This window comes from Rhinichthys klamathensis, unplaced genomic scaffold (assembly GCF_029890125.1).
Source record: "Rhinichthys klamathensis goyatoka isolate OS25496 unplaced genomic scaffold, OSU_Roscu_1.1 h1tg000784l_1, whole genome shotgun sequence".
Lineage (NCBI taxonomy): Eukaryota > Metazoa > Chordata > Actinopteri > Cypriniformes > Leuciscidae > Rhinichthys > Rhinichthys klamathensis.
Genome location: NW_026607181.1, coordinates 292,272 through 309,966, shown reverse-complemented (window position 1 = coordinate 309,966; position 17,695 = coordinate 292,272). Strand labels below are relative to the sequence as shown.

At 39.5% G+C, this 17,695-nt stretch overlaps 1 protein-coding gene across 3 annotated transcripts in view; it reads left to right on the top strand.

The window, feature by feature from the left end:
- Positions 1-17,695, top strand: part of LOC130077872 (leukocyte elastase inhibitor-like) — a 52,094-nt gene that overhangs the window by 18,480 nt on the left and 15,919 nt on the right. Inside the window, exons 1-3 of one of the 3 annotated variants that reach the window (XM_056243273.1) lie at positions 3,809-3,876; positions 4,049-4,189; positions 4,271-4,388. The exons of the other annotated variants lie outside the window; for them this stretch is intronic. Coding sequence (XP_056099248.1) covers positions 3,832-3,876; positions 4,049-4,189; positions 4,271-4,388 — 304 coding nt within the window. The 5' untranslated portion in view covers positions 3,809-3,831. Of the gene's footprint in view, positions 1-3,808; positions 3,877-4,048; positions 4,190-4,270; positions 4,389-17,695 lie in introns of those variants that run through there. 3 annotated transcript variants of the gene reach the window in all.

The following is a 17,695-nucleotide window of genomic DNA, read 5'->3' as shown; positions in this document are numbered from 1 at the left end:
TGATATACAGTCACATTTGCGTGTTATAAAGTCAGAATTGTGAGAAAAACTCTGAATTGAGAGAAATCCATCTGAGAATTGTGAGATGAAAAGTCGCAATTATCTTTTAATTTTTTTTATTCCGTGGCGAAAACAAGCTTCCATATACTTCTGATTGCTTTTAGAGGGAAAAGCTGTCCATAAATGCTGGTCTAGGATCAGTTTTCTCTGTAATAAAAGAATATTGGCTAAACTCCGGTGTTCAGAAAAATAATATTTTGTGTTTTGGTGTTGTTTAAATATAGAATTTGGTCTATTTCAGTCATAATAGACTAAATCGGGGATGTTATTGTTTTTGTGACTGTCTGTTTTGTAGATCATAAAAAGTGTGCCCCCCCATGAAAATGAAATGCCCCCCCATTCTATATGTTCTGGCGACGGCCCTGATGGCAGCCACTCCAGCGCCTCGTCCCAAGATGGCCGCCGATCCAGAGCCTCATCCCAAGATGGCCACCACCGTTCTAGAATCGCGTCCAAAGATGGCTGCCGCCGTTCCAGAGTCTCGTCCCAAGATAGCCGCCGCCCATACCCTGTGTTCTCCTTTAGTGTTTGTCGGTTCTCGTTGATGTTTGGTTGTGTTTTCCTCCAGAGTTTCTCCTAGTTCCAATGTGATTGTTCAGTAAAGTCTTCATTCCAAAGTTATTCCTCATCGTGCACATTTCTTAGGACCACCATTCGTAACACTAGGCCACTTCATAGATTGGGTTATTCTGCCTCGATCTTGTCTTTGGAAACCACTCAAAGTTATTGTGGCAGTATAGATGTTTGGCTTTGGGCTACTATTGGTTGCTTCGGGTCTATTTATTAAGCCCATCACCGCTAAAGGCGGTGTATATATATCTGCTTTGTAGTGAATTGCGTCACAGGGCTTCTTCTCTTCCCTTCCGGTCCCGCATGCTGAGCTGTATGCGGGAAATTTGTTTGTTTGGTCCCTCGTGTGGCATGTAGGAGATCGAGTGCTGTTTCCCACGGCTGGCGGTCTTGTATAGACTTTCCACAGGTAGGAACGCGGATGTTTATAGTTTTTATCTTTCCTTTTATACTATAGGGCAGTGGGTGAATTAAACTCCCTCCTGTTCTATTTACAGCGTGCACATTGATTTTGCACTTCAGACCGCCGTGACTGGATTCCTCGCACCCTAAGTATGCAGGTTATTTGTAAACGTGTTATGCTCTATGAGATTTCTTTTTAATTATAGTTGTCATTTCAGAAGTGCAGTATATTCTGCTGAGTAGCGGGGAGGATTCCGTTTGCTGGGGTAACCTGTAATTCGCTCGTTCATCACGGAGCGCTGCTGTTTTGCTGTTGTCTCAACGAGAGATTAAAACGAAAGGATTTGCGTCAATTTTAGTATTCTACTCTGGCTGCGGCCTAATAAGAAACTGTACTGCTTGTACATGCGGGTTGACTGAAGGAATATCGCCGCCCTGTAGTTTTAGAGTTTGTGTTTGTCTGTAGCCCGTGTGTGTGTGTGTGTGTGTGTGCGCGCGTGTCTGTGCCGTGGGCGTGAGTGCCTGCGTGCATGTATGTTTACAAGGAGAGTGTGGTGTGAGTTTGGTAGTTGTATTGTTTCTTTCTAATGCTTATTGTTTAGTTAATTTATTTTGTATCTGTTTCCATTGTGAATTGTGTATTTAATTATTTTCTGCATGTTCTGTTTTTTTGTTCATTAGGAATTGAGTGTCTAAAAGTAAAGGGGCTGGGCTTGACTTGTGGTGTGCTGTGCATGTGCACTAGTGTGTGAAGGTGATACTGATTTGGTTTCTTTTGTGTATTTCTTGTGCTACTTTTTCGAGTGATGTGGTGCTCCTCGAGTCTCCCCCTGCTGGCCACACTCCGTCCTTTCTGTCTGATTATTTTGCCATTTTGACTATTTATTTTGTATTTATTTATGAAGTTTGTTAGTCAGCGCTGTAGTATTCTTGTGAACATTGTCCTTGTGTCTTTGTCTTGAATTATTTATTACATTTGTGTCCGTTTAATAAATAAAAAAAGTAATTTATTCATCCACGTCTCTTGTCCTATCACTTGGGAAAAATCTGTGCAGCCTATATATATACTAGGTTGGTATTCCTGGGTTGAGAATTCCCAGGTGGCGTAGTCATTATATTAGACCTATAGCAATTTGTCTCGATTGCCACATTATTATGATGCTTTTATACTTATTAAAGTACAAGCTGAAAGAAAATTACAATGCAAGCATAATTTACACTTCACCTGGTTTACCGGTTGTACAGTATACCACCAATTGGGTCACCGTGATTTTGCCAAGTAAGACATGGTCCTGGATCAGCATATTTTGTTGATCCTGGATCAACATTCCTGTCCCAAAATGTAGTCCTTGCCCAATCCCTACCCCTAAACCTAACCCTACCCATAACTTTTCCCTAAAATCAGAGGGTAATGAAAGGTGAATAACACTGATGTTTAAGTACTTCACCCTGGTTCTAAGCCTAAACTTGACATAAACTGTAAACGTGTCCCTCAAATCTGATTGGTTGATTGGAAAGTTGATCCAGGATCAACAAAGATGTTGATCCAGGAACATGTGATACTTTGTGAAATCACGTTCACCAAACTATTGGACTAAACCTGTAGGGTTTCAGATGACAGCTAAATACTGGAGAAATTTAAAAAACAGAGTACACATTTCCATAATAAAAAATAAAAGTATTTCTTTGTTCTCAGTCATGTCGCCAATTTGAGCAGTATTGATTTATAATACAGACACATTCCAGATACATGCCTAAACAACTTGTCCTAAAGACTGAATATTAACGTGTGCCTTCAGCACTAGCAAAATGTGGCAACATCCCTTATACAACACTGAGATACAAAATCTTAGCCCCTGCGAATCGGTTCAAAAACTGGGCATTAACTGTCATTCACAACCTTTCAGTGCTTTCTTAAATTCAACTGCAAATTCTTAAAAGCAAACATTTTGTGCTTTTTAGGGTGATACAATACACGCAAGGCGCATTCACCAGGAATCCTTTTTAATTTCGAACATCTCCCTCCCCTCATATATGGCCATGATCAGAAATGTCTCTTTTCTCAGTCATGTTGACATCGCTAACTCCTTCTGTCTCATCCATAACGTTAACTATTCTTGTTGCCTTCTGCCTTGCTCCATGGGAGCTTTGTAGCCTAACTTACATCTGTGGTGCGGGGAGTCATGTTTTCTGTATTACATTAGGTTGGGGGAAAAAATGTGCAATGACTAGAAATAGTATTGATAATGCCACCAAATACAGATTAAAATGAAAGTATTGAGCTAGGTTTGAAAATGTAAGTATGAATATGAAGTACAGATATTTGTGTAAAAAATGTGAGTGAAAGTAAAAAGTTGTCAGAACAATAAATGGTGAAGTAAAGTACTGTATACCAGAAAAATCTACTTAAGTAAAGTAACAAAGTATTTGTATTTTGGGATGGTACTGTGTCCATTGAATGCACACTTCAGAATCTGGAGGAAGTTTTTCAAATACTATGCATACTACTCTTCTGGCACAGGGAAGTGTTCAATTTCAGACACATTGCGTGTAATTTGAGTTCCAGGCATGGCATAAACAGTAAAGTGCCAGCAATTAATCACTCTTTTCACTCATTTAATTATCAAAGGTCTGAGGGCAAAAATCAACAAAGAATGTGTTTGACATCTGTAAGTTTTTCATTGTCTTTTCTAGTACATTTTAAACTATTCTAATGAGTATTTGAGTTGTGCATTCACAATATCTTTATTAATTCTACCATATGCTGTGTAGGTCCTGGGTTTTAACAATGAACCACCAATGATGCAGCAAACCCAGAATCATCAGACACCTGCTGAACTCAAGGTTTCGTATGAATATTTACATCAAACACTAACCTAGTTAACAGGGAACGTTCTCAGAACTTTAGCTAACATTCTGTCAAGGTTCTGTTGCATGAACATCTGTATTTACTGCAGAGATGCATGTATCCTTTTGGTTTGTCTGATTCAACTGATTAAATTGTTGATACAAACAGAAATGTCCAGAGGAAAAACCTGTGGACCAAATTCATTCCAGCTTCAACAAGTTTATGAGTGAGCTGAACAAACCAGGAGTCCCGTATGTGTTGAGTCTTGCCAACCGCCTCTACGGAGAGCAATCCTACCAGTTTGTTGAGGTAAGACTCGGTTTATTCACTGGAGGTTCTGGAAATCAACTCTCAACTTATTTGCACCTCAATCGATTTGCTGTGTAACAGAAATTCCTCAATGACGCAAAAATCTACTATGAAGCCGGACTGGAGAAGGTGGACTTCAAGAACAAATCAGAGGCTGCTCGTGTCAACATCAACAAATGGGTGGAGAAAAAAACACAAGGTGAAATCCAGCATAAAATTATTCTCAATTTTAATCTAATTCTACACTCAAAAAAAGTTATTTCATGTTTTTCAGCACTTTAACTTCAGCAAAAAGGTATTTTCATGGGCCATGTTTGGCTTCATGGGTTCTTGACTTGAGCTAAATGAAAAGAAATATCAAACCCCACCAGTTCAAATCACTGCTCAAACTAAACTATGTCCATCTGTATTTTAGAGAAGATCAAGGACTTGGTACCACAGGGAGCCATCGATGAGATGACGAAACTGGTTTTGGTAAACGCCATCTACTTCAAGGGAAACTGGGAGAAGAAATTCCCAAAGGAAGCCACCAGAGATGGACAGTTTAAGTTGAACAAGGTGAAATTTCATTATCTTTTTTTAATATTATTTTAATAATATTTGTAAAATCTGATGGGTTATAATGTGTTTCCATTTATGTTTGGCAGAATCAAACTAAACCAGTGAAGATGATGTATCAAAAGGAGAAGTTTCCTCTGGCCTTCATCCCAGAGATGAACAGTCAGGTTCTGGAGCTGCCGTATGACGGGAAGAATCTCAGTATGTTGATCATCCTTCCTAACGAGATGGAAGACGACACCACTGGCCTTCAGAAGGTGATTTGAATGCTTAATTATCCAGCCGTGACCAGTCAGATGTTTACTTGTGGAGCATTTTTATTTTGACTGAACTATTCATCTGACATGTCTCTCTTATTATCCAGCTTGAAAAGGCACTGACCTACGAGAAGCTCATGGAGTGGACCAAACCAGAAGTCATGCGTCAAAAAGAGGTTCAAATATCTCTGCCCAGATTCAAGATGGAGGAAAAATATGACAAAGTTACATAGTGGTTTTCGCTTGTTTATTAATCCTCATTAAAAATGTGACAGCGGAAATAAATTATGCGAATTTTAATGGTTTTATAGTATGAAAACTAACATGTAGTCTACACACAAATGTCACACATCTTCCATATGCCATTAAGCACTGCTGCTTAGATTAGTATCAAGCTGAATTAACTCTGTTACGGAATAAAGCTTAATGTTTTTTTTGTTTTTTTCTGTAGTTGTTTGATGAGTTGGAACGTATCCATCCAGCAACAGGAAACTTGTGTCAGCGATTCAATGAAGGCTTCAAATGTATTGTACCGAAAGTGCTTCACCTAGCTCAAAGGAAATCCCCACTATTACAGTTTTACCTGGAGACCAAAGAAGAAGCTCTTACTGAGGATCTTCCAGGTACTGATTAAATGTTAATACCTATGCCACAGTGTTTCCAAGTCGTGGGCCTTAAGAATAATAACAAATCTAAAATAGAATTAAAGACATATTATGTCATAAAACAGTGTACTTCAATTGACAAGGTCTTAATTAACACAGGTTCTGTGGGGAAGTCATCTTTTATATTCAAATTGCTTACCTGAAATTGACATCTACACTGGACCAAATGCATAGTGATGACCTTAATATTTACCTGAACTGCTTCTGAATTAGAAAAATGGTGTTTAAATATCAAATGTATCTTATGTCTTGCAGATATTGACTTTAGAGCAGCCCTCATCTTTCTTCCTTACATCTTCAAGGAGAACATTGATCGCTTTATTACACTTAGAGAGGTATGTCTTGCTTGCTAAAATCTCTTTTGTTCACCTCCGTAACACCAAATACACTTGACAAACTGATAGAAAGTAAATCACATTGTTAACCCCACACATATCTCCACTTAAAGGAATACTTTATCCACTTTTAAATATTTCATTACTTTTAAGTGGTATGTAAAGTGGTACTGAGGCTTATCACCTCATCATGGTTGCTACGCTGAAGACTTGCTTGGATGGTCCTATTGCTTTTTGTCTTCCACCATTGTTAAATTACTTCTTGCTTAAATTCAGTCAAACAAGTTTTAACAGCAATTCATATCTGTTCATGTGTGAAAGGAAAAGGCGGAAGTTTGAGTACATAAGCACAATATTTGTGCACAATGACTAAAAAATAAAATTGTACTCTTAATTGTGTAGCATGAACACCCAAAACAAAATCTAATTTACTAGCTGAGTCTGCACACCACATCAGAATAGTCACATTCTAATTTCTAATTATAAACCACTATTTGAGCATAATGTGTAAAGAATGTAGATGATGCATGTGCTTAGTAATCTAGTGTATCTACCCAATAACACAATGCTAATTATTGCTATTTTAACAACCCTATCAATGTACATCACAACAGCCTCACATTCCTCCTTTAAGAGCAAGTGCAATATGTCACAATGGATTAACTTTTTGTTCATTACCAGAATTTGTGAGGTATTAATATTTTTCACCAAATGGTAAGACTGTCAGGTTAATTGTGCTTTTTTCCTTTTGGCTTTGAATAGACTGATCTTGACAGCCCGTACCCAACTATTCAGTTGACCGACCAAGACTGGAAAATGGCCTTTGCCAGGAGAGCTCCAAACATTCTGAAAGTGGACCACATCGAGGTGTGTCGCACCTCAGGAATCGATGAAGGAATCATCTCAGCGTTCTGCACATACTTCGTGTTTAATCTTTCATATCCAAGACATCTGAAGAACACACTGATGTTTCTCCAAAGGTACATTGCCAAAATAGTTGTGGATGGTGACCAGCCTCTGCCAATAACTGTCACTAGGCAAATAAATCTCCTCTACTGACCATGCCTCGTCCATACCAGTGCTCCAAATGCTCCAGGAGGACATTCACCTTGATGAAACTAATTCAGCACATAGGACTCATTCATGCCCATGAAGCCAATTTCACTATTACATGTGGACTTAATGACTGCCAGTCAACATTTATAAAATATGAATCTTTTAGGCGACATGTATATCGAAAACACACAGACCGTGTTTTACGTCCTGACAATGATGACGACGATGGAAATACTGAGGTAGTCGATGAAGATTTTGATCAGCCTAGGACACACACTGTTACTGAAAATCCTCCATGTATGGATGAGCTGTTAAAGAATTTCAAAGAAAATCTTTTCAAGTTCGTTCTGAAATGTAGAGAGAAAAATCACCTACCATTGTCAGTTCAAGAAGAAATTGTTGATGATGTTAATTTCTTACTGTGTTTTTTAAGGAGAACTATGATTCTTTTATAGCTTACCACCTGCAGAAAAGTGGTTTTGACATGTCACAAAGTCCACAACTGAAAAGGGTTATACAGTCTAATGATTTTTTTGATGAGGCCTCAAAAGCTATTCGATCGCCATACATGATAAAAGACCATTGTAAATCCAAGCTTAACATGACAGAACCTGTTCATTTTAAGTTAAGGGACACTTTAGGACACTCACTGGGCTCCTATTCATATGTACCCATTGATAAAGTGCTTAAAAATTACTGTTCTCATGAGGACATTTGGGATCAAATTCTGAATGAAAATAATCCAGAGACAGACAGCGAATTTTTAACAGACTACTGTGATGGAGAAATTTTCAAACAACACATGTTTTTTAAAGATCACCCAACTGCATTGCGGCTGCACTTCTATGAAGACGAATTTGAAGTAGTTAACCCATTGGGGTCAAAAAGAACCAAGCACAAGCTGTGCGCATTCTATTATACTTAAGGCAATTTGGACTACAAGTATAGATCGCAGCAGAGACATATTCATTTAGCGTTGTTGGTGCGTTATTCATATGTTAAACAGTGTGGTTTGGATGTCATCTTAAAACCTTTGCTTAATGATCTTAAAAAACTGGCAACGGATGGTTTTACAGTAACTGTTGATGAAACTGAGCACACATTTCGTGCTGCTCTTGCAACTTTATCTGGTGATAACTTGTCAGCTCACATGATCGGTGGATTTTCCATGTCATTTAACTCTGGTAGAATTTGTCGTTATTGCATGGCTTCTTATGGAGATATAAAACACATGTTTGAGGAAGACAGCTTTGTTTTAAGAACATCTGAGGTTCATCAGTGTCATCTTGCCTGCATTCAACAAAATCCTGATGACAAAGTGACTTATGGTGTGAATGGTCCTTCACCTTTTGAAGAGTTGCAATATTTTGATGTGACAAAAGCTTTACCACCGGACATAATGCACGATTTGTTAGAGGGTGTAATTCCACTTCTTATGAAGCTAGTTATTGGCAAAGCTCATACAGAGAAACATATAACTATAAGAGAAATAAATGAAGAACTACAAAAACTGTCCATTGGTCAAAATGACAAGGTAAACAAACCAGTACAGTTATCAGAAAGACTGCAGCATGTTGGTATTATTGGATCTGCTTCACAAAAGTGGTGCCTTTTCAGGCTTTTGCCTTTTGTAATGGCACACCGTGTGCCACCTGATTGTAAATATTGGCATGTTTTTTTGGGTAACACTTTATTTTACGACCCGCAAACAACTGCGTAAGTAAACCGAAATTACGGTGTACGTTTCTGTAATTATAGTGTACTTCCGTGTAGGTATAATGGAACAATATGTTAAGTTTTGGGTAATAAAGGGGTAACAAGCAGATATACAAGCAAATTATTTATAATGTAATTATTTTAAAACTAACAGGTACCTATTCTGTTAATATATTCCAGGCAAAAATTGTACGTCTGTTGTATATAAAAGTTATCACATTTCTGGCAAAATATGTTCTTGTGCAATGTTACAGGGTAATTGTGACATCTGTGGGTTGAAAATTAAACACACACACACACACACATATATATATATATATATATATATATATATATATATGGCTGTAATGTATGTAAGCACAGTGTGATAAAAATTGAATTTATTGGCTTTTCTTACTAGATTACTTAATGTTAAGTCAAAAAAAATTAGTTTTTGCTATGATTTTAATTTAGACCGTACCATGTAGTACTTAGTACTTACCTTATCACATTGTATTGCAATGACACTTAAATGTCAGGGCAAATTTTTTTTCTTAATAAGAGTACCTTTCTCTGTAATTACTGTGCGAATAGTGTTGTTTCGTATTGTTACATAGTAAGTAGTGTTTATTACCCGTTTCAACTGTGTATTTTACAGGGTAAGTGTAACTCCTGCGGGCTGTATATTAAAGTGGCGCTTGTTACCTCCTTGTTCTGTGTAGTTACAGGGTAAGTACAACATTAAACCAGTATGCTGAAACAGACAAACCTAGCTTCGCCATTAGCATTATCAACAAATTTCTAAATTAGTACTTGTAAAAGTACAGTAGCACAATTAAACCAAAACTATTTATTAAAACAAGTTTAACAATAAACAATCACAATGTTGAAATTACATCAACACAAACTATAAACAGAACAGAAATAATCTTGAAATCACACTGTACATATTTTGCCAGAAATGTGATGATAACTTTTATATACAACAGCCGTACAATTTTTGCCTGGAATATATTAACAGAATAGGTACCTGTTAGTTTTAAAATAATTACATTATAAATAATTTGCTGCTTGTTACCCCTTTATTACCCAAAACTTAACATATTGTTCCCTTATACCTACACGGAAGTACACTATAATTACAGAAATGTACACCGTAATTTCGGTTTACTTACGCAGTTGTTTGCGGGTCGTAAAATAAAGTGTTACCTTTTTTTGTTGTGTCGAGAGATTACTGAGATCGTTATGGCTACGAAGGTGAAGAGAGAGAACCTTTTTTTGCTAAATGTACTTGTTCAAGAGTTCCTGACAGAAATGAAAGATGTGTTTGGGGGTGTTATTACTCCAAAGTGTCATTACTTAATTCATTATTCAAGACTGATACAAATGTATGGGCCGCTGCGTTTGCTATGGTGCATGAGATTTGAGGCCAAGCACCAATATTTTAAAATGGTTGCCCATAACTGCAGAAATTTTGTAAATATAGCTACAACACTGAGCAACAGACACCAGTTCAGACAGTGCTGGGAGTTTTGTGGGAGTATGCTGGGTGAATTTGAGAAAGTGCCGGTAAAAAGTGTGACCACTCCTTTTTTATCTTTACCTGTGGAGCTGCAGAGAGCCCTGATGGTCAATCACAACCTCAGTGATGTAGATTTAACAGAGAAAGCTATCCAACGTGTGTCTGAAGTAACAGTCAACAATGTGAAGTATGCTGTCAAAGATGTATTTGTCATAGATGTACTGCATTCTGAGCGTATTCCATTGTTTTGGCAAATCAAGTACATCTTTAACACAGACACCATGTGGATCCTTTGTGGAAAAATGTTGATTCCTCTGTCCTACGACTGCCACTTTCATGCATGCAGTGTCAAGGTTGATAAAGAATGGACTTTACTGAAACCAGGAGATGAAATGGACTTTCAGGCAAATGACACTTACTCAGTTGATGATCATTTATATGTCACATTTAGACATTGTGTTTAAAATGAAACGTGTTTAAAATGAAACGTGTTTAAAATGAAACGTGTTTAAAATGAATTTAATCATTTTAAGGGAGTATGATAATTTAATCATACTCCCACGTGTTTAAAATGAATTTAATCATTTTAAGATTTAATAAATTCTGATTTTAATTCAGCGTGTGTGTAAATTATTTATATATATATATAATTATAGTCAGCGATTGTACCGTCAAAGCCAATTTTGTACCCTTTTTGAAGGGTCCATTTTGTACTGTTAAAGGTACAAAATTGTCACCATAGGTACAAGACTAGTCTCTTAAGGTACAAAACACAGGGGTACAAATATGTACCCTATGCCAAGGGTACAAAAGCTGTACCCTTGAGGGTACAGCCCCAGTGACAAGCCATTGTACCCCTAAAGGTACAATTATGTAGCCTACTTTATTTTCTGAGAGTGAAGGAAACATTTCTCATTTTCATTTAGTTTAGGTTTAAATTGTTTAGTTTACATTGCAAAATATATGAAAAGAAAAATATTAACAAAAACTATAATAGTACATCAATGATACAAAAATATCAACTGCATGGATGCTTTTAATTGAAACAATGTGTATTCAAGCATAATAATTAAATAGATAAAATTCCCATTACTTTGAATGTAAAAATAGGCCTGTTTATGATTGAAGAAATGTATTGCAGTTGTCTCAAGAGAGTCTCAGAGACTCATTCAGGTTGTGGTTTTGGACGTGTTACTGTATAAGTAATCAAATCTATCAGTTTACAGAAACATTTGTGTTACACATGAGGCTCTATTATACGAGTCAATATATGTGTATGCATTCACTGTATCAGTATTAAACATAAATGAAACAAACCTTTACAATTCTTCAACAAAACCTGCTTTGTTTGAGTTTTTATTGTAATTGAATATAAACCGCTGTTACAAATAAACTAGTCAAACTCTGGTGCCAATGAAATTCAAAGAAAACTGATTTCTGAAAAGATGTCGAGGGGGAAAACACGGAAAGATAAGAAATTACTTAATTTCACATTCAAAACGCACTAAAACGCTCTAAACACTTAATTCATGTCATAGAGTATGGACTTAAACACACACACACACAGGTCCCCACTTGATCCAAAATGTTCAAAACTCACCAGAGAGTTTTTTTTAGCTGATTTTAAGACAACAGCGGTCCCCTGTTGGTGAGTGTGTAACGACACAAAGGTCCCCACTTAGATAGGTAGACGAGAACACACACACACACACAGAGGATAAGTTGGAGACTGATTATCAGTTAGTTGAGCCAGAATATTCAACCACAATTACAAACAATTTTAAGTCTAAACTGTGACAGAGAATAGTCTTTGGTTATATATATATATATATATATATATATATATATATTATAAATATCCAAATGCAATAGCTAATAAAAGTAATAAATTATGTCTGAAAACACTGTTCTCAGCAATAAGGCTTTTTTATATGTATATAAACTATGCATTACATTTTATTTTATGAAACAGAAAGCATGAAATCTAATTTTCATTTTTTAGGTGAACTAACCCTTTAATGCATTATGTGTGAGTTAAGAATATGCAATTTCATTATTTATTATTTAAAGGGGTCATATAATGCCATTTTCATACAAGTTAATTTGATTCTTTAGGGTCTAAATGAAATGTTTGTAATATACTTTAATTAAAAATTCTCATTAGTATTGTAAGAAAACTCATTTTACCTGGTCAAAAACAGTTTTCAGCATGCCGTTTAAGTACATACTTGATAAATGATAATGACTCCGCCCCTCTGTTCTGTGGGGCGTTTTGACACAACACACGTGGAGTGTTGCCTTGACAACAGCTGAGGGTATATTTTGGAAAAAGAATGGCAGCGGGAGTCTCTGAGGACCAGAGGTGGGTAGTAACGAAGTACACTTGAGTATTTTTTTGGAAAATTTTTACTTTTAAGAGTATATTTAATTGTGGGTACTTTTACTTTAACTCGAGTAGGCCTACATTTCTAATGAAAAAACTGTACTTTTACTTCGTTACGTTGGGCGACGTTCCTCTCGTTACTTTATTTTAATGCAATGTGTTGTTAAAAGCGTAGTTTATTCTAAGCGCGCGCTCTCTCTTTTTTTCTGGGCATGAGCGATGCTCAATTCACAAATGAATCACTCTTTTGAGTCGATTCTGTTCAAAGACTTCATCAAACAAGTTGGGCAGATCTGTCTAAATTCGAGAATCAGTTTGAATGATCTGTTCAGTTTCCTGCACGCACTGAATCGTCTCGGAGTCGTAACAGGAAGATTTAAGAACATCAAGAGCGTTGTATGAAGTGGCGGTCCACAGTCTACAGTACAGTCTAGAAAGTAAATCTGCAAATGCATCATATTTTTTTGCCAGCGATGAGATCTTTATTAGTTGAACATCTTCGTAGGCTATGTTACTTCGTAAGCTGTCTGTGAATGAATGATTCCACACGACGATACATTCGATTTCATTTCATTCAAGGTAATACATTTTACAACCAAACAGATTATTACGCCATATATAGCACTACTACAAAGTATGACATTACACCTTTTTGGACATATACATTACTTTATACATTAAATAAGCTACCATCGTCCAGTTTATGAATGTGTGTACACACACAATCTGTGTGTATTCCGCAGTGGCGTGCGAACTCGACTTGAAAACGAATGCCTTTGCCTGCCTTATTAGACTCAGTTAACCAGTTTAAAGATGCTTTCATAAATATAGCCTACATTTAAATACATTTTGGAGAACAGACAGAAGAAGATCCTGTCACGATCGCTAGCGGAGAATTGGGTGGATCCAAAAGCAGCAACATGATAGTCAGGGCAATCCAAATCATCGTCATCCATGCAAGAGTCGTAATCCAAATAGTCAGAATCATACTCATCCGTGCCAGTGTCGAAAACCATTTTAATCCGTCCGAATAACAAATAAACAAAACAAGCAAGAACAAACGAGAAACAGACTTGAAACAGACCTTGGCGTTGACGAGTGACATACAATACAATGACTCCGTGACATGAACTAACACAGACAGGGTATTTATGCACAGACACTAACAACATAAATGGGAACAGCTGGGTGCAATCACAAGTGATGGGAACAAACAAGGATTATGGGAAATGTGGTTCTAGAGTGAATGGATACAGGAAGGAAGGGACCTCTAGTGGACACCCAGTGAAAACACAACCAGACACTGTGACATAACCCCCCCTCTACGGAGCGGCTACCAGACGCTCCACGACAGAAAACAACACTCGAAAAAACAAGTCCATGAGGGAGGTGGAGCTGTGGGGAATCAGGGGGAAGGACGGAGGGCCAGGACCATGGGAGGGAATGGAACCAGGGGATGACAGTTCATCGGGCGGCCTGGGCGGAGACGACCCTTCAGGCGACCTGGGCGGGACAGGTAGTTCATCGGGCGGTGACGACCCTTCAGGTGGCCAGGGCGGAGCAGGAAGCAGGGTTCGTACAGACTCCTGAGGAAGTCCATCGGGCGGCCAGGGCGAAGCAGACGACCCATCGGGCGGCCAGGGCGGTGAAGACCCCTCGGGCGGCCAGGGCGGTGAAGACCCCTCGGGCGGCCAGGGCGGTGAAGACCCCTCGGGCGGCCAGGGCGGTGAAGACCCCTCGGGCGGCCAGGGCGGTGAAGACCCCTCGGGCGGCCAGGGCGGTGAAGACCCCTCGGGCGGCCAGGGCGGTGAAGACCCCTCGGGCGGCCATGGCGGTGAAGACCCCTCGGGCGGCCATGGCGGTGGAACAGGAACAGACCCTGGCTCAGGAACAGGCACAGACACCGGCTCAGGATCAGGAACAGACACCGGCTCAGGCTCAGGAACAGACACCGGATCAGGCTCAGGAACAGACACCGGATCAGGCTCAGGAACAGACACCGGCTCAGGCTCAGGCTCAGGAACAGACACCGGCTCAGGCTCAGGCTCAGGAACAGACGCCGGCTCAGGCTCAGGAACAGACACCGGCTCAGGCTCAGGAACAGACACCGGCTCAGGAATAGCCACAAGAACTGTAACAGTCACAAGAACAGACACAAACACAGAAACGAACACTGGCTCTGGAACAGACACTGGCTCTGGAACAGGCACTGGCTCTGGAACGGACATTGGCTCCAGCTCTGGAACATGCACTGGCTCTGCCTCTGGCTCTGGAACAGGCCTTGGCTCTGCCTCCGGCTCTGGAACAGCAGACACTGGCTCCGGCTCTGGAACAGACACTGGCTCCGGCCCTGGAAGAGTCTCTGACTGGGCAGACGGAATGTGAATAGTCCTTGACTGGGCAGACGGGACGTGAACAGTCTCTGACTGGGCAGACGTGACGTGGACAATCTCTGACTGGGCAGACGCAGGTCTCCTTCTCCTCCTCCGTTTCGGGACCACCTTACTCGGGACCACCGGAACAGGGACCACCGGGACTGGGATCACCGGGACTGGGATCACCGGACTAGGGACCACCGGGACAGTCACGGAGGAGGTTTTTCTTCTCCTCCGTCGTCTCTTCTGGCGAGGTGCTGGTTCAGGACGGGACAGGACCCGCGGCGAAGGGTGTTCTGGGCTGCGCGTCACCGGATCATGGTCGAAGGAAGACCGAAGTAGAGACTGAGTCCGGGACTCCTCTCTAGTACTTCCTCCTCTGCGAGCTCCACGGGTCCCCGAAAATCTGGCCAGACGCTCTCCTCTAAAGGACTCTCTGTCGTCGAACGAAAAGTCTTTAGGAAATCTGAGCGTCATGGCCTCCTCCCTTTGCCGAGCCACAAAAGCAAACGCCTGCAAAATGTTCATGCTGCTGGACCCATTTGAGGACGGAGTCATTCTGTCACGATCGCTAGCGGAGAATTGGGTGGATCCAAAAGCAGCAACATGATAGTCAGGGCAATCCAAATCATCGTCATCCATGCAAGAGTCGTAATCCAAATAGTCAGAATCATACTCATCCGTGCCAGTGTCGAAAACCATTTTAATCCGTCCGAATAACAAATAAACAAAACAAGCAAGAACAAACGAGAAACAGACTTGAAACAGACCTTGGCGTTGACGAGTGACATACAATACAATGACTCCGTGACATGAACTAACACAGACAGGGTATTTATGCACAGACACTAACAACATAAATGGGAACAGCTGGGTGCAATCACAAGTGATGGGAACAAACAAGGATTATGGGAAATGTGGTTCTAGAGTGAATGGATACAGGAAGGAAGGGACCTCTAGTGGACACCCAGTGAAAACACAACCAGACACTGTGACAGATCCTTGCATTTGATCGTTGTTTGTGTTGGGCATGACATGACTGCGAGCACATGTGAAGAGTTTTAACACTTTCTAATCTGTGTCAATGGTTCCCAATTCCTTTACATATAAATGCAAAACTTCATAGAGTCACTATATTCCGACATTGTCTAATAATCCAAATGTAGTTGTATAAGTTATTATACTATTATACAAACCAAAGGACATGCAATGGTTTTCGGGCTATAGATACAATATACAGATATACAGAAATAATGTTTTTCTCTTCTGTTTTTGTTGCAAAGATAGCTTATCTAATTATGATCATTTTAGTCATTTAAATGAAAAAATATCTAAATAATATCACGTTATATATATATATATATATAAGGGTGTCACGATTTCGATCTTAAATCGAAATCGATCGAAATAAAAAAAAATTAGAATCGATCGAATTAAAAAATGGAATCGTCGATGCTGCCACGCCCCCATGTCACGTCCGGTCAGCGTGCCAAGCGGGAAAAAAACACGCGTGTTGAAAAGCTGCGAGTCTATGGTCAACCTCCTCTAACTTAGCTACAGCCATTCAAAAGATAGCATGGCAACTGCAGATGCAGGAGACCCATCGACAGAACTTGAACCCCCTCCTCTTTCATTGAAGTCGCAGGTGTGTACGTTTTTTGGATTTCCAGTGAGTTATGTTACGTTCGCGCTTCAAAAAAGCCACAGTTTACTTTGCAGACATCCCAAGTCTCGCGGAAGTTCCTGGAGTCTCCCGCATATTGATAGCGGCTCCCTGATGCCCGCAAATTAGTTAAAATCTCCCGGAATCTAGAGTGAGCGAGCGAGCGAGCAAGAGCGCGCAATCGCGCATGCGAGACAGAAAAAAACTGTGCTCCAAACCGTATAGCGCACGCACGGGAGAGAGCGAGAGATCTTGCGTATGTGCCTCATGAAGCGCATGTAAGACAGAGAGCATCCTGATTGGCCGGTTTCAGCTTTAAAAAAAATAAATGTAAAAATCGAGAATCGAATCGAACCGTGACCTTAGAATCGAAAATTTAATCGAATCGAGGATTTGGAGAATCGTGACACCCCTATATATATATATATATATATATATATATATATATGCCTATGTGATCCAAAGTAACTAGTAACTAACTACTTGAGTAGTTTTTTCATTGGATACTTTTTTACTCTTACTCAAGTAACTTTAAGATTATTACTTTTACTTTGAGTAAATATTTCTATAAGTACTTGTACTTTTACTTGAGTACAGTTTTTGGATACTCTACCCACCTCTGCTGAGGACACATCTGTGCAACAGTAACAGGGCAGTTTAAACCGGAGTCGGACCCAGAACAAGATGGCCTTAAAGTTCGACAATTAAGGCTCGAACAGGATGTTTCTGAATGGTCGGTTAACGTAATGTCACTTTGATCTATCTTTGTATGTACTGGCAGGGTAGAGTAGTAAGATACGAACGCTATGCGTTTACTGATGTATACGTACACAGTTTGTAATAACACAATAACCATAACGCATTGTTCAATATAAACGTGGGATTATGAATTATATTGAGAACGTTGTACATAGAAAACATGCCGTAATGTACCCTGAGTGTAAACCTTAGACGCATTCATCATGAAGCGTGCAAGCGATTTGCAAAGATTAATATG